Source organism: Atheta coriaria, unplaced genomic scaffold (genome assembly GCF_025399875.1).
Source record: "Atheta coriaria isolate IRGN ID8LTWV9N9 unplaced genomic scaffold, Caltech_Dcor_3.1 hic_scaffold_1_pilon, whole genome shotgun sequence".
NCBI lineage: Eukaryota > Metazoa > Arthropoda > Insecta > Coleoptera > Staphylinidae > Dalotia > Dalotia coriaria.
Genome location: NW_027045443.1, coordinates 2,642,616 through 2,665,485, shown reverse-complemented (window position 1 = coordinate 2,665,485; position 22,870 = coordinate 2,642,616). Strand labels below are relative to the sequence as shown.

Genomic DNA, 22,870 nt, shown 5'->3' with positions numbered 1-22,870 from the left:
ATTATTTGAACGCAAGTGGAATATTTTTTCTACAAGAATCAAAAGGTTAATCATCAAAATCCTCGCTTTATTGCTTAAATTAAAAATAAAAACAACTTAGAAATTCTCCTAATACACACAACGCCAATGTGACTTAAAACTACGTTTATAAATACAATATTTATGTACAAATGAAAAAAGTAAGTTATTATTTAGTGGTAGAAAAATTGACTAGCACATAATACTAAATGAAATCGATTAAAATAACATCCGTTATGCTCGTACATGTGAGTGACATCGAAATATTTACAAGCTAAAGATCGAGAGTATCAAAAGTTGGAAGCACGACATCGCCCCCCGCGCGCATCACAATTCAGTCGTAATCTCATCCTGCGGCCGAAATCCCAATTGACAACAGTCATCGTCCAAGAAATACGAGCCGTTCTGCAAACTCTCCTTGCTGCTCTTCCACAGGATCGGATTGAACTGCGAATTGCTGTTGATCATGTTATAATCAAACTTCCACTGCGGATTCAGTCCATTATCATAAGGTTCGCCCAAGGTTTTAATCGTGGCGTGTTGCAGACTGGCTGTGGAACCGAAAGGCTGATCTGGTTTGAAGGTAGACATCGTGGTGCCTGTCCTCGGTTCGGGTTCAATCGGAGTTTGTAAAAAGTTGATCAGCTGTGCGACTTGCGGCTGGGATACTTCACTCATTCTTTTGCATCGTTTGAGGGTCTTCTCGCCCCAGGCGAAGAGATGCTCCCAGTCTTCAGGAACACAGATCTGTTCAACTGGTCGGTTCAGTAAAAGCAAAATCTTCGCAAGGTCACGTATTATAGGTCTATAGACCGCGATAGCGGAGTGATCACCATCACGATGTGACTCTCGAAGTTGTCTCCGGGAATCGTTGAGTATCTCTAGGAAAGTCTGCGCGTACGGCCGAAGAATCTCCAATTGTTTGAGAAACTCTTTACGTTCCGGGGTATCGTCCAGGTCGCTGCCCAGTTCACTAGCATTGAGTAAATGTTTTCGCCTGTATTGCATATAGATGAGTCCACAGGCAATGATCACGACGCAAAGCGCAGTGCCACTGAGCACACCAGTCAACACAGTGAGCGCGTCATTTGACAATCCCATGAAACTTCCGCGATGAACACATATCCTCCCCATGTAATCCGCGTAGTTGCTCCATTGTGACCGATATCCATGCGGGCACTTCGAGACGCACTTCCGAGATGGATAAGTTAGGAACTCCGAGCATTTCAGGCATCCGACCGAGCCACATTTTAGACAGTCACCATCGGAGTCACAATCTGCAATGCAAAGCAAAATAAGATGTTAAACATGCTTGATTAATCATAATTGCATCAATTTCGAGTGATTAAACAATTAAACATTTCGACGCAGCGGCTGATTCAATAAGCGCGCGCCATACGCGCACGATGATTAAATTATGCGCAGACTAAATGAATTCTAATTGTTTATAATAAAGCCAGCAAGTGTAATCGTTATAAACACATTCAACATTGTAGAGCTTCCTACAGTTTACAGCTTCGAAATGTTTAGAGTTCAACTTTACACATTGCTCTCAACACTCGCTGACATCGAACGAATCGCAATCGGAGCCGAATTTATAACAAACAACGCGAAAATTAAACGATATCTGCCTGGAATGTTTAAATGTTCGAAATATCTGCTCGTGTTCAATGTAAACACTCTCAATTTATACATGTTTGGCAGTTTGGCAAGGAAATTTAATTAAAAAAAAGTTTAATGAAAAAAAAATAGTTTTCAGGTAAAAATTGAGCAAACAATTAATCGAATATTAAACAAATTAAGGCTTTGCAGTGTATTTGTTCTTAATTTTCATCTTGTACTGTAATCTTTTTTACTTTCCCCATAGATTTTATCAACACAAAATTCTTTTCATGACTTTTCTTTTTAATCACATTGCATTAACATGAAAGTTCATAAAATTCCGTTTTATTACTCCGCGAATTGTTGTTTTGCATTATGAGTGTACCTGGCTGGAGAATCAAACAATGCAAGAAACAATGTCGGATTGTTGGCAATGGTAATGTGTAACGTGTAACGCGGAGAGGAATTAAAACGCTTTCATAATGCGCGTCGCACGCGGACAAAATGCAGCCCAGCATCGTTAGCGCAGAGAATGGAGCACGTAATTGCGGCGAGTTCAGGGATAAATGGCGAGCGCACAATTTCATAGAAAAATGTAAAAATACCGTTCGGTTTAATTACACGATAAATACGATTTTAATCTCTCGTTTCACATCACAACAAACCGTATTCCACACACACACACACACATATTCGAAAAACGAAACAAGACAACATTTTCCAGCTTATAATAAAGCTAATAATAAAAGTCACAATTACATTCTTTGATCACCCAAGGAAAATTGCTTGTATTGAGCAATCATATTCATGTTTGATTCGACATTTTCAAGAAAGCTGCTGGCGGAAACGCACTCGGTTAGTTCGTGATTATCTTCACTTCAGGCAGCAAACGAGAGAACAAATCGCTTTTTAAATGTAACATAACGTATCCTTTATGCGCGACGGCATGACGGCATAATTAATACAAACAAATATTTGCTCGCATGGCGACTGCCAACGGAACCCACACCACAACGCACAAAGAAAGCAAGAAAGAAGTCGAGGAAGGAGCAAAGAATCCGTAACTCGTAATTTGCAATTTGTACTTACAATTTACTATTTGTAATCTGTTCATTGCACATTAGAATACATTAGACTACGTCCGCTATTCAATCCCGCGTTTCTTGTATAACAATTACGAGCACGTTCTCATGCAAACGACGTGCTCCAGAAACCGTGCTATTGTCTTAAATTGTTATGATCATGCGATGACGATGTGACTTTCGGCGGATGCAAACATTCCTTCCATCGCTTCGTACGAAAAATGATAACTGTTATTATTATTACTCAGCGCGCTTACACTTAACACATCAATCTGAGATTGCTTTGGAAAGTCGCGGAAAACGTTTGCACTGGATACCGTTGAAGTCGTGTTTTAATTGAATGACTCGATAAACAAATTAAGCTGCATATATTGTTGTTGTCCTTATGCACTTTAGTCCAGTTGTGACGAATCTAGCATGATTGGCAAGACGCCGGCAAGGTCATCATCATTATTGCAATCGAGATAATCGTATGCCGAACGTATTAATTGACGTCCCGGGCAGACATTAATGAAATGTTATTCTGTTATTGCTCGTTTATTTCTGCACAGTGCACAAACCTATGACAACAACGTTTTTATGTTGAATACGAGCAATATATCTACTCACGTCGCTTTAAAGTTTCAAAAGTATAAATGAGTGGATATATAATGAGTAATTAATATAATTGGCGAGTGCTCAATTCACACATGTAATAGTTATTATTGTGAGTTGAGCTCATCAATTTTTTTCATCTAGAAAACCGTTGCTTTTGAATTCCTTTCGATGATTTGAGCGCTGCAAACAAGTTAAATTAAATATGATGATGAAAAAAGCAACGACAAATGTGTCGATCTTACCTATATAACCACTCAAGTTGAAGCTGTACTTCCGGTTAATTATTTGTTTCATCGGTTACGCTTCATTTAAGCGGTTGATTAGTTATTTATTATTTATTAGTGCAAATTGCATTAATACGCTGCACCTAATCATGACTAACAAGACAAAAAAAGTCGCCCGTTAATGTAAAGTCGACATTTTTCGCTTAAAACACGCGTGTATTACGAGTTTTTTTATTTTTCTCAGTGAAACCGTGTAAAGCTTTCGATTTTTGTGGATTCAAAAGGCGGTAAAGTCCGTATCAGCCTGTGGAGTGCGATTTATGCTCGTCACTCGCAACGCTCGAACGCACAAAATCGATTAGAGCGCAAGAAGAAATCGGTGCCTTCGGCAAACGGTCAAACGGTTCTTCTCTTTGCGCGGTTATCCAATCCGAGCATCAACGAGCCGCATTGATTTTGAACTGCCCAGCCCTCGATTAGCAACGCTACGAAAACGAAGCCAACGGTCAAACCAAACCAAACTAATAAAGCAAAGTAAACTAAAGTAAAGCAACTCGTATAACATCGCATCGACTGACGGCTGAGCTAATAAGGCTGCTCGTTACGAAAAGATGTAACAGCAATGTCGCGTCGAAACACCGTTTGAACTAAAAACACTAACCACAGCAACGAATTCAATGTCACGGCAAGAAGCTTATGATTCCTATGAATATTCAACGCAACCAAATCATCAAAAGTTCAAAGTTTATGGCAACACGTTTGGGAACTCGACGAATTCTTTCTTATAAGCATCGTGTATTCTTCTTCACCTAGTCGGCGTTCTAATTTCTGCGTTACCGGTACGCATAGGTGAATTAACAACCGACCCAGTTTCCCACATGCACATCCTGTGTTTATTAATATCTAAATATAAATACACATGCGCAATGTGTTTATGAAGTTTGCAGACGTGAAGAAACGGTGATTGTCGACCACCAGGCGCGAAAAAGCACAAGAAAATTGTAGGTACAAGAGAGGAAGCTGCCGATGACATCCGGTGATTTACCCTCATATCCGGGTTGAATCACAGCGCAACGGTATGATATAAAACATAAACACGGCTTTCCGGTACCCAAAAGCATCTTTTTTCGTACATTTCTTACCTACAAGCTTCCGAAAAGTCTGCGAGAACAGATGTTGCGTTGAGTATAACCTTGGCTAACAAGATTCTAACAAAATTCGAGGAAATGTCACCATTTACAGCCCTCATAAACCGAAAGTAAATAGTCGTAGGCGTAAGTCGAAGAAAGAGAAGAAATTCTTGTGCGGCGCGTGATTATCACAGAGTATTTTACATCGCCTGGCTATAAATAACTTCTGCGAAACTGGGAAATTGAACGTCTTGCATGTCTGCACGAAGCACCGACAACATAAAAATAGCACAGGCAAAGCATTCCGTGAACTCTTCGACGAGAGAATCTGGAAGCGTGGCATCATTTGACTACATTGCTCAACGCGACTTAAGTCAACTCCAACTCGCTGTAATTCAGTTCCCATCCGAGGAACAGGAAGAAGAATTAAAATAGCTCCGGTTGTTGCATACGCTAGTAGTGCACCAGTTTTAAATCCAGGGCTGTGGTAATAAAGATAGTAAAAATTAGGGATGCCTTGAAAGCATTGCTTAATTGAAAGCTTTTAGTCTACTGCTGACTATAGACATCTCAAACACATGCGATTGTGATGTAAGCAGACGTAACCGCCGCCATTTGAACGGCTTCGCAAAACTTGTTAAAACTGCAGACGTGCAAACGCGATTGAATGAATTGCCGACAGAGGACCGCATGACCTACTGACTAACGCTAATAAAACATAAAACACATCGGCGAGCACGCGACGCCGTCGTTTACATGCCTTAAGTGTCTTTCATTATGTTTCGTTCTATTTAATATCTTTTATTGCTGACGCTGCTGGCATGCCGGCGTATTCCAGTGACAGCGGTATTTTGCGTCATTTTCTTCTTGTGTATACTTGGAGTTGTAACGCGTCGGTTCCGCGAGTTGAAGCGCTTTGATAATTGTGTCGAGTGTCAACGCATTGTTGACCAATTTCGCGCGGAACGTTATTGCAGTTGTCATTGTAGCAGCAATGTGACTTGGAGGTGCTACATATAACACAGACATTTCATATTTTCTTGTGTGTCGTGTCCGTCGTTTGAAGCAAATTGGGAATTGTGGATAATTGCTGTTGAAATTAATGTGGGTGCCTCCTTGTGGTTTTAATTAAAGCCATGAACTATTTCACCTTTTTATAGCTAAATAGTTATGTAAAATTTTGCAAATTTTAGATGAAAACTTAAAATGTTGAGTTGAAGTAAAACTTAAAAAAAAAAAAAACTTTCTTGAATGCTCGGGTTATTGACACACTCACTAGCCCACCAGGTCCACCTTGCACCTTCTACTCTTTCAGTTAGAAGCTTCCATTGTAGAATTCGAACGCTCTCACCTGCACGCCGTGTGACTCAACACACAGCGCGGTGTTGTTTGCTTTTCGAGTTCACGGGTTCGGCAAGAAGCACACGATCGTGCGAGGAGCAGGTAACGACCAGCGGCAGGTAGAAAGAAAAACGCAGCATCCAAGAAATGATAAAGATGCTCCCAGATGAATTTACTTTTTAAACTCCTCCGACAAAAACTCAACAAAAAAAAACGAAGCTTTTCCAACGGCAGGAAATACAAAACAAAAAATCCGTGAATCTAGATTCATCGCGATAATTGGCGCGTAGAGCGTCTCCAAAGCGTGTCTTCGATACTTTCTAACTTTCCGCGGCGCACGGCGCGAATTTATGTTCCGTGAATATTTCAATAATTCAAGCGACGCGCACTATGAAAGTGTGTATGTGGAGCAATGCAGTTTAATTAACAAACTGCTTAATTAAAAATTGTTGGCAGGGTGCACATTTGTGTATGTGTTCTTATTTCGTGTTTAAACAACCAAAATGACAAAAAAAAACACCTCATGGTCGACCCACGCCCGTTCAGCGCGCAATAATTGCGCAAATCGCGCGCGACATTTCATTTCCTCGCCACAATCGAATCTCGAATTCAATCTGCAATCAAATTTCCATTCATTATGCACACACGCTGCTATTTCGAGCCGACAGTTTACAAAACACTTGCACTGGCAGCGCGCAAGAAACGCCAAATCGCGATTGCGCCTGGGTTTCGTACGTTTACGAGTGTATTATGACAGGTATTATAGTATTAATGAAAATTTCAATTTGCGGCTGAAATAAACCGCCGACCACACATATATGAGCAATAATATCCGGAGAATATTATTGCCGAGAAGAAACGTTTAACGAAACCACACCGCAATTGAAACATGTGTGTGTGGTAATACTGATTGTTGGCACATTTCGCCACTTGGCGAAAACAAAACTCGAGAGTGACAAATATCGTGTGAAACCTAAGTTTATCAACACGTAACAAACGGTGGAAACTTATGTCGCCGCAATGAAACACAAAACACAGCCGTCATTATGCTGCTATTTGCATTGCGAAATCGGCGGCGTGTTCGGCGTCCGTCATAAGTACATACTACTCGCTGGACGGAGATAGTCTTCGGCTACACAAAGCGGCCGTAATGTGGTAACGCAGTTAAAAGTCCGAGTGTGCGTTTTACCTCCCGATTTGCCTTTGCGTTTACTTCTTGTGAGTGCGCTACGGCTGCGAGACTTCGACTTTCCATAAACAGATCGTGGGAGTTTGAAAAACTCGTCGGGCTGGTCCCACTGTCCGATGCCCACCTTCTAACACTCACTGCGTTGCGTAAAAACGATTATTTTTTTTAGGAAAAAATACAAATCACTGCGACACTACAAGAAAACGCTTGGAACTTGTCATGATATCTACAATAAAATTAAACTTACATGAATTTGTCTGCAGATTACGAAAATATGATTATATCATTGTTGAAAAACGTTCTGAATCATTCCTTGTTCAATTTCCACACATAATATTCAATATTTACTTGTAATATTACCTTTTTTTGAAAAATTCAAACGTGATTTACTCATGTGTCACTATAAAGTTAGGTTATTTCATAGATGGGGGAGCTGCCATGTTCTGCACAAATGTAATACTAAAAAACGCCCATAACCTAACTATTTTTCACTGAAAAAGCAGTAAAATTGAAAAAATACGGCACACCGTGAAATTACACTGAAGCTAGAACTGTTTAACGTATGAGAACAAGTAGCTGGCTTCCAGAGAACGAAAAACGCGCCGCTTTTCTGTTTTCTTTACACTTTATACTTTTTTTTTCCTTCAGCTGTAGAAACTCTATTTCTGTGCACTACCTGAACATGCTACTTGTTGAACCTACACTTTTATAAAATAAATTTTGTGTGCTTTTGTCCGCGTACGAATTATTTTTCGAAAGTAGAAGGGATTGCTGACAATCTGTATAATACTATCGTTTTCACGTACAGATTCTTCTCCGCTTGCACCTACATTCTTGGCCTCACTTGCGATGCATTCCCTTCTATTCTCCTCTTCGTGGTAAGCCTATTATGGTAACTTCCGATGAACTAAGCAACTAAAGCATTACATAACAGAAAGCCTCGTGCAATTGCAGTCGTCATGGAAAATTTTGCAAAATTTTTTAAGGTGGCTATGAATTTCATGACAATTCTGACTAGTAACATGCATTACTGAATGTATTTTTCATAAAAATCTCATGCATTCGTAAATAAAATGAAAAACAAGGCTGCAAAATGCAATTTTTATTGAAATGTAACCGAAATATAAGAATAAACGATTAGTGTTTGGTATTTTTCGCAGCCTCAGTGCATTTCTTGTCCTTGCACACCGGCTGCCGCTGCGCGAGTGGCTGGCACTCCTCGTCGGTCTCCTCGTCAGGCTCCCGAAGCATCACCAGCGGCGCCAGGATGTTGTATATGAGGCTCTCGCGGCATTTCCATTCGCACATCTTGTCCGGTGCGAGGTTCGCCACGATGAACATGCCCATCAGCATTGAGGCGAGCAACCATAGCCACCATCGCCGCTTCTTCGGGGGCTTGCGCGGTGGCGGCGGACAGACGTATTTGGTGTCGATTCGGCACGCGGTCTGTGTTCGTCGTGGAGGTTGCCGTGTGGCGAGCGAGGGGGTCACGTGGATTGAAGCGCAAAGCTGCTGGGGGAGCACCACTACCGGGCGAAGAACGACGCATGGTTGACGCGGAGGCAAGACTGGTGCTTTGCGAAACGTAATACGGCGTACGATTTGGGACGCGTTGTACATTATCACTTGAAATTTAGAATCGCATGTTATGCGCGGAGCCGCGCGATGCGAACGGGTGAAAATTTTGAGCTGATTTGTTGATGAAACAAAAGCCACATATCTATCATGGCACGCTTGTTTTCGATTTGCTTCCAGAAAATTCACTTAGATTGCTATGAGAATCAACAAAACAAAGTTTCAAACAGATTCGTTGAGGAAAACAAAAGTCACACAAATTCATAATAATGTGCCATGGAAATGCCATAGAAACCATCCTTGTTATTTAAATAATTTCTAAAAATTTGCAGATTTGCGTATTTTTTACATTAATTTGTTAATAACTTTTTGGGTTAACTTAACAACAACAAAAAATTTACCCAAATAGATACAGAATTTAATACTGAATCTAGTTTCAAATAAAACTCAACTCTTCATTGAAAAGTTTTAGTGTTATGCGAATTTTAAAAGAAAAAAATCACGAATTACTTCATTTTCAAGCAAAAAATCCTTTTAAAATGGTTTATCAACCCATGCAAAATGAAATTTTAGCTTTGTCATTACTCTGAGCGTACTTTTACTCAACGCACTCGCAAAATACGAAAATTTAATTAAAGCAAATTAATTAAAATTAAAATTAATATCACGTACACGTATTTTTTAGTACGTACATCAACTAGGTAGTTGTAAGCACCACTAAAAGAAAGTATTTCGTGTTTATGTTTTGATTAATCGTCAAACTCATATGTTAATTCCATGCTGTTCCGGGTTGTATGCATACATAGTGTTCGGCACGCGTGGAAACCAGACCGTTGTACGCGGACATAAATTATTCATTCGGTGAAAGAACGCATCGTAGATTTGTTTATTTTGCTCTTTAAAATTAGCAAAAAACACATAAAGAAACCATCAAAAATCAGCTCATAATCATAATCAAGCTAATTTAGTATTTATCGAATTTAATTCTTGGAAAGTATTGTCCACGGTAATAAAAGCTGTATCAGTATTGAAAATCACAATGCGGGCGAAGCGTATTTGATCCCTGACGAAAATTACTACTTCCGTGTGATAACACTACCAGTATTACAAGTTGAAACCAACAAAACACAAAGTGTTTGTGGCTGAAATAAAACGTTTCTTTCACTTTCTGTGTTGCAATATACTATATCGCACTAGTAAAATGTCTCTTTGCATGCGCCTTTATCGAAATGCGTTTTTAATTATTATACTTTATACAATGTCGCACAATAGTGCACAAAGCACAACGCGGCGCAATAATACAGAACTTTCATAAATTTTCTATTTCTTCGCATCTTTTCTTCGCGCAAATTTTCTCTCATCCATTCAGCACAATTTCACGCCATTGAAAATTACATTAAGTAGTTTTAATTTCGAGCATGACACGAGAAAACTAATCATAGCGTTTTTATCAATGCCAATGTTATTAAAACGTTCGAATTCGAATGGGTGAAGTTGAAAAGTCAAAGACAAGTTCAACGCCAGTAAATCTTCCGAGTTAATTTACAAATTGGTGGCGTGAGGCGTCCGTAATGAATCTAAATTTGATTTTTTATGGGAACTAGAACATTCATCCGGCCGACACTAACAATGATAAAACTAAACCGCACGAATTCTCATAAGTCTTCATATCGAAATTCGCGGCACAGTTTTGCGTTCGCATGAACTTGCCGTGACAAAAGTCAAATATGATAAGATATTATCGCATTAATTGCGTGCGTTTTTCTACGGTTCTCTGCAAATTGCAACTCTTTGTGCTGATGTTTATCATAAAATGCGCGTGAAATTAATCTTTTCAAGTGTAAAAGTGTTGTTTTAATTATAAAATCTACAGCTTGAGCGATGATTACCTTGACTAGAAATTCCGAATGCGATTTGCGCGATGAAGAAGACGAACGAGACGAAGCGGACGTGCATTTTCGGCCTCCCATCAACACGTAATCCGAGCCGCAACATGCATTGGTGGTGTCGTAATGGTGCTTATCCTCTTCCTCTTCGCGCTCTTCTGCTGCTGGCGGCGATTACCACGATTTATCTCCCGCACATAACAAAAAAAAAAACAACAGCCGAATTCGCAACAAAAAAACTATCTCACTTGTTGCTTTACAGGTGTTATTTAAAGTTAAAAATGAGTTAATATTGTCTGATTGGAGTCAGAGATGCGCAACGCGACGCAGCGCACACGACTGGAATGAACCTGCGTTTGCGATCTTGGAACACGCTCGTGCGGATGGAGGCGCTGCGCAACCGGCGACCGCAAGAAAGCTTCCACGACTGAGTCAAGTGAGTCAACTACTGAGTGAACCGAGGAACAACCGACCTAAGCCGCATCGGCGCGCTGCTGCGCACGAGCTGTGCGCTCTAGCGCGCGCGCCGGACGAGGTGGTCGAGCAGCGAGCTTCGTTTTGATTATCTACTTCGCGTCGGAATCCGTCTAAACTCACTATGCACACACACATACAGTTCGGTAAAACAATTAGGCGTCGAGGCAAGATACATTGAGTTTCTTTCGCATATAAAACATAATATAGCACAAAGAAATAAACGTAGAACAATACGAGCCGAATATGAAAATTTATTTGTGACAATTAGATTTAGTTTTGAACTATTTTGTGTTATCTTACACTTCGGGCTCTTTAATGGCCGGCATTGTTCATTAATTAACAGTATACTGTATGCCACACACACATCCATTTCTAAAAGAAACAAGGTGCGTTTTAATACTTCCAAGACCTTTTTTTAAATAATTAATGAAAAAAAACTGACAAAATTATAACAAAAATTCACGCAGTAATAAATTATGAATCAAAACTATTGAAAAATCGTTTGATGGATTGTGAATAATTGATGAGATGTATAATTTTATTGAAAATCTGCTCGTAAATAAGTAAAAAGTAAAACTATTGCACTATCTTTCTCGTGTCATGTATGGCAGTGCACGCGCTTCTCCACCGCACCGAAAGTAAAACTAAAAGAATTGTAACACATTCTACGATTCTAAATGACTGAGACGAAAATATGTAGTATTTACACTTACAATTATTTATTATTCTTCATAGGTCTGCATTCACTTAAAGTTTTGTATTTAATGTCATCGATTTTGTAACATTCTTCATCATTGATTATAGTCTTATCGAGTTTTTGGTGGCATCTCCTAACTGATACGCATTCGTACCTATAATATGCCAATTAATATAAAATGCATTAAGTTAATGGTAATCGCATCTGAAATAAATATCGCAATTCTTTGTTACCCACTCACCGAATACTTTATACAAACACTTGAGCGCAAAACGAGTGTCACACGCGAACCGATCAACAGATACGACACATAAATTCATATACCACCCCCAGCATGTACGAATTCTGCGCCAACTAATCCGATTACGAGTACATCACAATTTAAGAATAAATTCGACGAGATGTGAACAAATTCATTGGTCTAACAAACGAATCACATCGCTACGTGTGCGCCTATCTAAGTTGCGCAGCGCCCGCAAGCAAAATGCACCATTTAAACAATTCTTTATAACATATATATCGATTACACATCATTACACATCATTATCATACCAATCGAGCCATGTAATTTTTTACAAAGTATGTACAGATTTACAATGTTACTCACATGGGATCAGTGCTTGCCAGTTCAAATTGTTTAAAGTGCCAATTCGCCGATATTGTTTGTTCCCTAGAAGTCCTATGTATATCAAATATTCTGTTTGCAAGATTCGTGTTCTTGTCAGTTCGTGTTCGTGATCAACACAGTCTAAGAAAATATGCCACTGCTACGAAACACAATGAACATCGTGCCCCCACAGGCGCAGTAGCAGTCAAGCCATAATCTTTTATGACGTTATTTAAACAAGAAATGATACTCATTTTAATTCTATAGCAAATTATTTAGTTCACACTCCACACTACTCAACCCTTCGTTAATTAACAACTTGTAAGCGTCATTGATTCTCAAAAAAATGTCCGCAACTTCAGTATCAGATCACATAATCCGCGAGCACGCCGGTATAATTTACACCGCGTGCTCCGAACAGAACGACTTGTAGTTTTCATCGTCTAGCTTCCAGTGCGCGAGGTACGCACATCCAAGATGCATCACGTTCGTGCAGCCTCGTTTGAGGCAGCAAATGTTCGCGCCCTTGTTGGCGCAGCGCGCGCACGCGACATTCGACGCCGTCCACACCGCCTCCTCCAACCCGACGATCTTCGCCCCAACGAGATAGACGCCCGGCGACCAGACGATGCAATCCTCATGCGCCCATACTTCATACGTGGCGTCTTCTAATCGCGCGATACCTAATTCAACATCTTGTGCTGCTTCCTGCGCAGCTACGTCTGCCCCGCTCGAGATTTTCCGTTTCGGACCGCGTTTGTTCGGCTTGCCAGCCGAAGCGGCCGCATCCAGGCAGCGGGAAATCTTCTTACTCTTAAAAGACTTGTCGTAGGGATCATGCAGGCGGCGTTTGTACTCGCTGCATTCGCTCGTAATCGCATACGGACCGAAGAGATCACCGGGCATGTAATGTGTATCGTTATCACTGAATTCGCCAGTGTACGGACCGCGCTTGCAAAACGCACAGATCCACGACGCGTCTTTCGTCTGCGCGTCGTATTTGTTACTCAGGGTACTAGAGTGCAAGCCCTTCGAGCGTACCTTGTGCCTAAAATCGCCATCGTCGTGGAACTTTTTCGATTTGGTCGACTTTTTCGAATCGCCATCTTCATCATTCGCTGGCGTATTGATTACGCTCACGCTTAGTGGAGAATCGCGCGGGCCGCTAATATGTACGAATGGACCACGCGATTTACTACTGGATGCATTACTGCCCGAATCGTAAGCGTACACGTCTTTCGCCGTGTCAAACTTCGCCTTACCATTCATCTGCAACAACATAGGCGATAAATTCAACAATATATTTAAGATAATTTTCATTTATTTACCTTTTTACTAGACGTTTGTTTCTTTGTAGTCTTAAGGCCGCCTGCTTTCTTCTTCTTAGAGCTAGCGTTTTCATTCAGCTGCTTCCCTTTAAGTTTCCTCTTCTTCCGCAGAGGTTTTTTCCTGGTTACGTCCAGGTTACTCGTGGATGACACCTTTTCCTGACTGGTCGATGGTGTTAAGGTCAACAAGTCTGTAATCGAGCCCAAACTGCGCGGCCCATCCATAGGACGATCTCGTAAATCCTCCAGGCCACCGTCTTCCAAACCAGCGAACATTTCTTCCAGTTTATCCTCCACTGCAATAAAGTCCTTCTTTTGTGCAAGCGTCACCATGGGTGTTATGGTCGCACTGGGAGTCGCTGAAGTGGTAGGCACCGTTGCAGTCGCGTTGGGTGAACTGGTCTCGTCCTCATGTGGTTTGCTGACGAGATCATCCACCATCGCAGCGATTTTATCAATCGTTTCATCGTCTGACGAGTTTTTCCGGCGCGTCTTCCGCGGACTATCCTGTCCAATAGGACTGTCTTTCCTAAGTTCATCGTGTTCCACCACAGTCTCTACCTCATTCGCAGGTTGTACATTCTCCGTGATAGTTGGAGTAGTACTGCTAGGGTTAGGATTGGTCGGTTGTGTACTGCTCACACGTTTTTGATTCACGTGCGTTGTTGCAGTGTCAGTCAAAGCGGAATCGAGAGTTTCAGGCGTTGGCGGCACCTCTGCCTCCTTGGTTACCTTCATGGTCTTCGCAGGTTTACGCTTACGACTACGCCGACTCTTATTGGAATCCAGGCTGTCCTCGTTGCTGTACGGCGAGACAACGTCTTCCTCGCGCGGCGTGGGTACATTGAGTATGCTACTAGAGTTACTGTTCTCATCATGCGATGAATTGGTGGCCGGCGCCGCCACAATCGTCGGATTCGCAGCGCCAGTGCCCGTAGAGGTGGTGATAATGGGCGTCGCTGTCGGCGTCACCTCTCCATCCGCCAGTAAAGGATTCAGTCGTTCAAGGATGGAATCAACGCGCTTCACCTTTTTGATCTTTGGACTCAGCTGTTTCTCGGGCGTGGGGCTCTTGGTCTTGGCAGCGACCGGCGGACTCGCCGGTTTCGGACTGGCGGACTTCGTGAGCTCACCCTGACGCTCCAACGCACTGGCAGCGAGGCTGTTGATCTTGTTGGTGTCACGTACGCTAAGGCTGATGGGCGCAGCGGGCATGTCTCCGTTGTGGGTGTTGCGCGCCAACGTCAAGTCGACTCCAGGCGCCTGCCGTAAATACGGCCGCTCGGACAGCATCTGTTCCAGGTTGATGATGTGAGAGTGCGGCGCCTTCATCGGCTCTGTCGTCGGCGTGTGCCAGGTCGGCTGGTGCATCATGGGATGTTCGTTCGACATATGCGCGAGTTGAGGCTGGCGCGGGAAGAAAGGTACCTGCAAGAGGTATTTCTTAGGGAGGGAGATATAAGTAACGACTCACCAAATGATAATAAAAAATAATAATAACTAAACGCGCATTTGTGCAATCGGCAAATTATTAAGCGATGACGAACCTTTTCTCCGTCGACGTCCATGTTGTTTGAATTTGTTTTAAAAAATTGACAGAGAATGTCAAAATATTAACAAAAGACTAACAAAAAAACGTAAATATCATAGGCCATGGAAAGCATGGCATGGCACACTATGATCCGCGGAACGTAAGTTCGCCACCACTGAAATAGATCATCATTATATTTACCTGCAGATGATTCCAGGCAGTGTTCCCAGCCGGTAGCCGGTTGTGTGGATGGTGTGGTGGCCCTCCAGACATAATTGAAACAACTTAATTTTCAGCACAAAGTCAGCATGAACTCCACTTCCTCAGCTTCCTCTCCTCCTCACTGGCAACTCTTGGTTGCCATTACCTAAAAACAAAACTTTTCACACAACCGCCCAACAAATAAACAGGAATTGCTCGAGTTTAGCAACAAATTAACTATAACTACCACACACCTTTCAACAAAGTAACGATTTGACGTAGTGTCACTAGTGTACACAACATGCAAAACATCGTGTATATTTATTCACGCGCAATAATCGCTTATTCACAACACAATAATTTGAAACTTGATACTGTTGGTGCATGCATGACAATAATGAATAAGTTTCACTGAGAAAGATTACGGCGGCACGCATGCATGTGCGAGGCGGCTGGCCGCGGCGGCGTCCGCCGCTGGCCATTACGCATCGACGTTTTGAAAAATGATGAATGTCGTCGCCTGCCTGCATGCATGTGAGTGCGCCGTGTGTGTAGTGTATGGCTCGCGGGTAGCTTTTTAGGAATTGTGAACGGGACTCACGGCGTTCGGCATCATTCGAGGGGCGGCGCGCTCGCTCTCCATACGGCCATCATCAGTGCGAAGTAAGCTCGGACCACAAGCGCTGTACAATCAATTCCGGGCGATACAATTTCCTTCGCGTCGACCGTCGCTTGTAAATGCAGCGGACACGAACAATGGCGGACTGGGTTGTCTATCATTTACGGCAATGCTAGTGACATCTTGTGGTAAACCCACTAAAACCATCACTTTTAAACAAAACCAATCATTTATCCTACTCGTGCAAAGCTAAACCACTTCTTAAAACCAGCTCCAATTATCAACAAAAGTTTCACAATTATTTCATAGCTAAACTAAGAATAAATTATATAAATTTGCAATTGTTAACATTGATCTATGCTTGTTAGAAAACGCTCTGACAGTCCGTCAATATCTTGCCACGTGCGCCCCCTGGTGTTGCGCGAAGAAATTAACAATTTCAAAAGTGTCTCTTATTTAAATCATTCCGTTTTATATCAGCAATATTCCTACACAAAATTGTTCAAATACCTCCTTGCAATCAATTTCAACGCACAATTGTGCTCCACACTTCTAGCATTGATGATAATAGCGGAAATTTTTCCAGCAATTGCAGTGTCGGCCATCTTCTTAGTCTCGTAGTGTCAAATAGTGAACAGCTCACCATCAGCTGACTCAAGGTCGAGGAGTTCTGGATGAGTCAGGGCAATACAACGATCATAACACAAAGCTTGTCGCGAGCGCAATTCGTTTATTAACTCATTAATACTGCGTACTGCAACAACAATTCGCAAGCGGGCTGTAGTGTTAAACGGTATCATGTTTCGCGTTTCTACGGGTATCGAGAAACTTATCGGTATGTATATATTAAGCTACTTAATTAAAAACTGTACCTTGATCAAGTTCCAACAAATAAACGATTTTCTTTCAATGCGTAGACAAGGCCACTAGCTATCTACTGCTGGAGCCTGACTGGAAGACGATTATGCAGATATGCGACGCCATACGGCAAAACGACGTCACGTAAGAACTTATTTCTCTGTAAATTCGATAATATATTGAGTTAAATTCAAATTGCAGACCAAGAAGTGCATTGGCAAGCTTAAAAAAGAGGCTCAATGCACCGAACCCGCATACTGCGATGTTCGCCGTCGTGTTGTTGGAAAGCATGGTGAAAAACTGCGGCAGCGCGTTCCACGACGAACTAACAACGCCGGCCAACTGTAAGATGCTGCATGAGTTGGTGAAGACAACGACGCATGACGACGTGCGCAAGAAGCTGCTGGAGTTGATCCAGGCGTGGAACTACGCCTTCCGCAAGATTCCCATGTACAGCGCGCTCAAGGAGACCATGAACGTGATGAAGGCGGAAGGCTATCAGTTTCCCGAGTTGCAGGAATCTGACGCAATGTTCAGCGCTGACTCGGCGCCTGTTTGGGCTGACGGCGAGGTGTGTCATCGTTGTCGCGCTGCTTTCACCTTAGTGAATCGCAAGCATCATTGCCGTGCATGCGGGCAAGTGTTTTGCAACCAGTGCTCGGCGCAGGTTTCCACTCTGCCGAAATTCGGCATTGAAAAGGAGGTAATTTGTGTTTATACTGAATTGAAATGGTAAATTGTTTAATGAGAGTGAATTGTTTGTTAGGTACGTGTCTGCGACGCTTGTTTTGATAAAGTCAACAAACCGAGCACTGCACCGGCGACTTCTAAAGATCCAGAATATCAGGAGTATTTGAAGAGTTCTCTGGCTCAACAAAATCAAGTAAGCAATGAAATTTCTATTCTTTCCTTTGGATGGTATAATAGTTTTTGTTTTGTTTTAAAGGCTCCGCCACGAAAAACCGAGCAGGAGATTCGTGAGGACGAAGATTTGGAACTGGCGCTCGCCCTGAGTCAATCCGAAGCCGAAGCAAAGGAAAAAGAAAAGATGCGCGCGACCTCCGCGTATTTCAAGCAGGAACCTGTCATTTCCAAGCCGGCGGTGTCCGTGGCGGACCGTACTCCGTCTCCTGAACATCCCGAACTCGCGCGTTATTTGAACCGCCCCTATTGGGAGAATCGCCCGCTTGATACACGTGAGTCTACGCTTGACATCTCCGCGGCTTCTCCGCCTGTGCAAGCTACAGCGCCGTACATCACTAACAGTGATACCAGTCTGAAAGAAAACGGTGTGGTTGACATCGAACTGGAGGAGTTCGTGCACACGCTCAAGACGCAGGTGGAGATCTTCATCAATCGTATGAAGAGCAATTCCAGTCGTGGTCGGTCCATTGCGAACGATAGCAGCGTGCAAACGCTGTTTATGAATATAACCGCGATGCATTCCAAGCTGTTGAAGTATATTCAACAACACGATGATAGCCGGCTGTACTACGAGCGTTTGCAGGATAAATTAACGCAGGTTAAAGATGCGCGCGCAGCGCTCGATGCACTGAGGGAAGAACATCGTGAGAAACTGCGTCGTCAGGCCGAGGAAGCGGAGTTGCAGCGACAGATGCTCATGGCGCATAAACTGGAAATTATGCGTAAGAAGAAGCAGGAGTATTTGCAGTATCAGCGTCAGCTAGCACTGCAACGTATTCAGGAACAAGAACGTGAGATGCACATGCGCAAAGAGCAGCAGAAGCAGCAGTATATGATGGGGCCCGGACAGTACTACATTGGGTCACCGGTGCATGCGGGACAATACGCGCAACATCCACAGCATGCTCAACATCAGCAACATGCGCAGCATCCACAGCATGCGCCACAATCGCAGCATCAATCATATGCGGCGTATCCTCCGCCGGGGATGATGTATGCTCCGCACGCGATGGGCGGCATGCCGCGTGGAATGCAGCCGGGCGCGCAAAGCACACAGGGAGCGATGATGCCGCAGAGTCCTATGAATCAACAAGGACCACCGCAAGCACCACCGCAGGCCATGATGTCTAATCACGCGATGATGCCGCCTGGTGGTATGGCGTATGCGCCGCAGATACCTCAGCAACAACAGCACCAGCCGCATCCGCAACAGAATATGCAGCCAGGCGCGCCGCCAGCTAGTCCGCAGATGCCGAAGGATGAGTCGACAGCGACCGGTGAATTGATCAGCTTTCTTGATTAGACGTGGGCCGACTTAGTCGAGCATTTATTATTGATGGCTCAGTATGCTAACCGATATGTACTATTCATGCAATACTATAAAAATTATTTCATGCAATTCAAGATGGCGCTGTTTTATCTCTGCTCAAAGTTTGCGGGCTACAAATTTCGTCGGCCATGTCACCCTCGGTATTTTCTAACATATTTATTGTTACAACATAAAATTTATATCATGCGACTGCTGATCAGTTATCAAATCCGTTGGGGCTGACGGCCAGATAGCACAATACACCACCACCGGATATTTGCTGCGCGGAGATAAACGCGCGGCCGTCCGGAGAACTATGCTTCATCATCGGAGCAATCGGCCCCGTGCGTGGCAGTGATGGCATCGCCCGGTGCAAACACGCGCCCAGGGCCTCGGGCAACGGAGATAGCTTGTCATTTTCAGGGGGCGGCGGTAGCAGGAAGACGCTGTGCAGAAAATTATTGCGCACTTGGATGCGAAGGAATTGCATGTACAGGTTGCGCTGTTTACTACTTTCTAGATTGTCGTCTGCCACTCCCCAGAGTCTGCGCACCCATTCCACGCATCGCACGCGGTCTACGAATAGAGAAGAAGTCGGAATTAAACATGGCGACGACTACGCGCCGATAATTACCATAGGGATTTGGAAGGAGCGGTGCATAGATGACGATTTCCTGTAATGCATTTTGAAATTCTTGGTTGTCTTTTGTACTCATCACACCATACTATCGAAGAGATTCATATCGTCACAATTTCGGCTTAAATTCTACCGCAATGCAGTGACTGCTGCTGTCACTGATAACATCAACATCGTCGACTTGACAACCGTATTATTTAATTTAACAAAATATTCAGGCACGTTTAACATGTTTGTACACAATTTTGTTTGACAATAGTGATATAGAAATGAGATTTATGTATTTTAGTACTCTTCGAGTCCAGGCAGCGGGAAGGTCTCGCTGAATTTGGTAACTTCAGCCTTGAGTGCGTGAACTTTCGCCGACAGAGTCTTATCCTCATGAAGCACCCGCTTGTAATCGACGAGTTTAGGTCCTGAGACGGCGCTGATCTCCTTGGCGAGTTTCAATCCACGATCGATGAAATCAACAACGGTGTCGATATCCTTCTCGATTAAACCACGTGTGGTGATCGCAGGGGTACCCAAACGGAATCCGGACGGATTCAAAGCGCTTTTATCTCCGGGTACGGTGTTTTTATTACAAGCGATGTTGATCTCTTCAAGGATATACTCAGCCTTGGCACCGGACACACCTGTATTGCTCAAGTCTACTAACAACATGTGAACATCGGTACCACCGGTGGTGATTTTGTATCCCTTCGATTGCAGACCGGACGCAAGTCGTCGCGCATTAGCAACTACCTGAGTGGCGTACGCCTTGAATTCAGGCGTCTTTGCTTGTTTCATAGTGGTGGCAATCGCAGCAATCGTGTTATTGTGTGGTCCGCCCTGCAGACCGGGGAAAACTGCTTGGTTAATACGCGATTCTAAGTCATACATAACTTTCTCGCCCTTTGCGTTCACAGAGCGTACGCCTTTACGGAAGAAAATAACGCCGGCACGAGGACCACGCAGGGATTTGTGCGTGGTTGTGGAGACAATGTCGCTGTATTCGAACGGTGAGGGTGTAACACCAGCCGCTACAAGACCAGAGATGTGTGCCATGTCGCTGAATAACAACGCGCCCACATCGTCGGCAATCTGGCGGAATTTCTTGTAGTCGAGCGCGCGTGAGTAACAACTGACGCCAGCGACGATCACTTTCGGTTTGAAGAGCTTCGCAGACTTCTCCAGCTGTGCATAATCGATCAGTCCAGTCACGGGATCGACTTTATAGGGCATGGATTCGAAGAAAATCGAGGTGGCGGAGATTTTCTTCGTTGGTGTGGCGAAACCGTGGGTTAAATGACCACCATCAGGAAGGTCTAAGCCCATAATTCTACCATGTGGGTCCGCAACGGCTGAATTTCAAATAATTTACATCAAAACTAAGTTTTCCATGAAATTATCAAAGAAAAACCTTAATCCATGCATGATTTCGATAGTTTTGAGTTAAAAAATTGTCATAATACCTGTGTACACTGCAAAATTAGCAGGACTTCCAGAGTAGGGCTGCACATTCACACCCCACTCCTCTGGATTCAAGTTATAAGCCTCCAAAGCACGTTTCTGTGCAAGAATCTCCACCTGATCAATGAACTCATTGCCACCGTAATAACTGCCAAGAGAAATTTAACAAAAAAATTAATTTAAAAATTAAAAATATGGCTGGACTTAACCTACCGTTGTCCCGGTAACCCTTCCGAGTACTTATTGTGCAAGCAGGAGCTAAGGCACTGCAATACTGAAAGCGTGGTGAAGTTCTCCGAGGCGATCATCTCCAAACTGCCGACCTGCCGCTTCTTCTCCGACTTCATCATGTCGTACAGCTCCGGATCGTTGTCCCAGACATTGGTGTCGAGGAGTTTCTTCATGTAACCACTCATGTTGGCTGCGGGTTGGAGGAGTACACGGCGGGCAACCTGTCGACAAACATTTGCGTTCATTTATGCAGCGATAACAATTGTGATAAGCGTGTTAAACAATGAATTTTCTTGGAATCGGTGAGTGTGAATCAGTTGTTATCAACAGGTTGTTTCATAACCTGCGTTTCAATTTGAAACTTAATTCGAATCAGGAGTACAATGTGGTACAATGTTGAACGAGATTTCTTACGAGATAGGCGGTGTGATTGCGCACTGCCGAACGAATGGCAATAAAATGAGCTTGAACTCATGCAGCGCAATTTAAACTCGATAAATGACGCCGGTCATGTCGCAAGCATTGTTTGTTATCTTGGCGATACGCGAACAACTACGATAACCCGTGGATGTTGACGAAGATTGACTCGGTAACAAACAATTTACGTAACTCGAAACTGGCCACAGCTACAGCATATGATTGATGCGTTTTATCTAACATCTAACCGTTTGTTAACATTGAAAAAAAAAACACCACAAACAGACGATACTGTGATGCAGGAATGCACGCCGGTTACGTTTAGTACTTATTATTGCCAATAAGAATAAATGCATTCCGCAAATAGAGAAACGCTCTGCAACCGTCACTAACGGCTTTGTTAGTTTAAAAAATTCGAGCGCTTTCGCGAAAATTTCAAACCTAACAAAGTAAACGTGTGCGTACTCACCGGCTTTGCAAATAACTGTGCGGCAAGGCAACTAGCGCGGGAAAGCATCGAAACCAGTTCGATTCACGAGCGTGTAAACAACGAAAAATCGCGCAACCTGTTTGCGAGGCGCGTAATTAACCCCACGGTGTGTGAGGTGGTCGGAGAGCCGCGAGACGGTTTTCGGAAAAGAAATAAATCGAGCGCTCATTGACTTAAATCGTCGCGGCTCCGCTAACCTTTATTAAGCTGGGTCAAATCGTTAAACTCTATCAGTCGCGCGCGTTACGCAATTTACAATCAATTGCCCAAGCATTTTCTTTGCTCGCATGATGCGTTTATGCCGCTATTAAATTACAAAGCCGATAAAATTCATAAAATGTGCGCGCATTGTATCGTCCATCTTGAAAATTCATGTAAGTATAAACAGGTAACCGTCAGTTTTATGTTTACATCCGGTAGCCATTTTAAATTTGGTTGATTTCAGATT

General features: G+C 43.1%; 5 protein-coding genes across 8 annotated transcripts; 1 reads left to right on the top strand and 4 right to left on the bottom strand.

Moving 5' to 3' along the window:
• Positions 1-46: 46 nt before the first annotated feature.
• Positions 47-11,239, bottom strand: T48 (FU domain-containing protein T48). Its single transcript, XM_065302238.1, has 2 exons — positions 10,648-11,239; positions 47-1,295 (listed from the first exon to the last, which is right to left on the bottom strand). The coding sequence occupies exons 1-2, from the start codon at positions 10,751-10,753 to the stop codon at positions 346-348; spliced, it is 1,056 nt and encodes a 351-aa protein (XP_065158310.1). The 5' UTR covers positions 10,754-11,239; the 3' UTR covers positions 47-345.
• Positions 11,240-12,310: 1,071 nt separating this feature from the next.
• Positions 12,311-16,277, bottom strand: LOC135791603 (uncharacterized protein CG5098). Of its 3 annotated transcripts, none has more exons than XM_065302045.1 (4): positions 16,087-16,277; positions 15,486-15,651; positions 13,754-15,196; positions 12,311-13,694 (listed from the first exon to the last, which is right to left on the bottom strand). In XM_065302045.1, the coding sequence occupies exons 2-4, from the start codon at positions 15,555-15,557 to the stop codon at positions 12,825-12,827; spliced, it is 2,385 nt and encodes a 794-aa protein (XP_065158117.1). In that variant the 5' UTR covers positions 15,558-15,651; positions 16,087-16,277; the 3' UTR covers positions 12,311-12,824. The 3 variants fall into 3 exon arrangements, with proteins under 3 accessions (XP_065158117.1, XP_065158132.1, XP_065158124.1); XM_065302060.1 differs by having other exon boundaries at positions 13,754-15,181; XM_065302052.1 differs by lacking the exon at positions 16,087-16,277 and adding an exon at positions 15,740-16,037.
• A 416-nt stretch (positions 16,278-16,693) lies between these two features.
• Hrs (Hepatocyte growth factor regulated tyrosine kinase substrate) lies at positions 16,694-19,290 on the top strand. The gene is made up of 5 exons (XM_065302072.1): positions 16,694-16,939; positions 17,022-17,106; positions 17,164-17,665; positions 17,729-17,845; positions 17,909-19,290. The coding sequence occupies exons 1-5, from the start codon at positions 16,903-16,905 to the stop codon at positions 19,187-19,189; spliced, it is 2,022 nt and encodes a 673-aa protein (XP_065158144.1). The 5' UTR covers positions 16,694-16,902; the 3' UTR covers positions 19,190-19,290.
• Positions 19,291-19,357: 67 nt separating this feature from the next.
• LOC135791760 (uncharacterized) lies at positions 19,358-19,965 on the bottom strand. Its single transcript, XM_065302287.1, has 2 exons — positions 19,830-19,965; positions 19,358-19,771 (listed from the first exon to the last, which is right to left on the bottom strand). The coding sequence occupies exons 1-2, from the start codon at positions 19,909-19,911 to the stop codon at positions 19,413-19,415; spliced, it is 441 nt and encodes a 146-aa protein (XP_065158359.1). The 5' UTR covers positions 19,912-19,965; the 3' UTR covers positions 19,358-19,412.
• Positions 19,966-20,008: 43 nt separating this feature from the next.
• On the bottom strand, positions 20,009-22,575 carry Shmt (serine hydroxymethyl transferase). Of its 2 annotated transcripts, none has more exons than XM_065302165.1 (4): positions 22,402-22,575; positions 21,498-21,736; positions 21,287-21,432; positions 20,009-21,175 (listed from the first exon to the last, which is right to left on the bottom strand). In XM_065302165.1, the coding sequence occupies exons 1-4, from the start codon at positions 22,447-22,449 to the stop codon at positions 20,118-20,120; spliced, it is 1,491 nt and encodes a 496-aa protein (XP_065158237.1). In that variant the 5' UTR covers positions 22,450-22,575; the 3' UTR covers positions 20,009-20,117. The 2 variants fall into 2 exon arrangements, with proteins under 2 accessions (XP_065158237.1, XP_065158246.1); XM_065302174.1 differs by lacking the exon at positions 22,402-22,575 and adding an exon at positions 21,930-22,088.
• Between the last annotated feature and the right edge of the window lie 295 nt (positions 22,576-22,870).

Coding starts and splice junctions, on each gene's coding strand:
- T48 (XM_065302238.1), bottom strand. CDS start 10,753: ATGTTGCGGCTCGGATTACGTGTTGATGGGAGGCCGAAAATGCACGTC. Junction 1,296..10,647: donor ATTCGGAATTTCTAGTCAAG/GTAATCATCGCT, acceptor TTTGCATTGCAG/ATTGTGACTCCGATGGTGAC.
- LOC135791603 (XM_065302045.1), bottom strand. CDS start 15,557: ATGTCTGGAGGGCCACCACACCATCCACACAACCGGCTACCGGCTGGG. Junction 15,197..15,485: donor CTGCCTGGAATCATCTGCAG/GTAAATATAATG, acceptor TCCCTCCCTAAG/AAATACCTCTTGCAGGTACC. Junction 13,695..13,753: donor AACAAACGTCTAGTAAAAAG/GTAAATAAATGA, acceptor ATGTTGTTGCAG/ATGAATGGTAAGGCGAAGTT.
- Hrs (XM_065302072.1), top strand. CDS start 16,903: ATGTTTCGCGTTTCTACGGGTATCGAGAAACTTATCG. Junction 17,107..17,163: donor ATACGGCAAAACGACGTCAC/GTAAGAACTTAT, acceptor TTCAAATTGCAG/ACCAAGAAGTGCATTGGCAA. Junction 17,846..17,908: donor CTCTGGCTCAACAAAATCAA/GTAAGCAATGAA, acceptor TTTGTTTTAAAG/GCTCCGCCACGAAAAACCGA.
- LOC135791760 (XM_065302287.1), bottom strand. CDS start 19,911: ATGAGTACAAAAGACAACCAAGAATTTCAAAATGCATTACAGGAAATC. Junction 19,772..19,829: donor GCTCCTTCCAAATCCCTATG/GTAATTATCGGC, acceptor CTCTATTCGTAG/ACCGCGTGCGATGCGTGGAA.
- Shmt (XM_065302165.1), bottom strand. CDS start 22,449: ATGCTTTCCCGCGCTAGTTGCCTTGCCGCACAGTTATTTGCAAAGCCG. Junction 21,737..22,401: donor CACAGTTATTTGCAAAGCCG/GTGAGTACGCAC, acceptor GTTTGTCGACAG/GTTGCCCGCCGTGTACTCCT. Junction 21,433..21,497: donor GAAGGGTTACCGGGACAACG/GTAGGTTAAGTC, acceptor TTCTCTTGGCAG/TTATTACGGTGGCAATGAGT.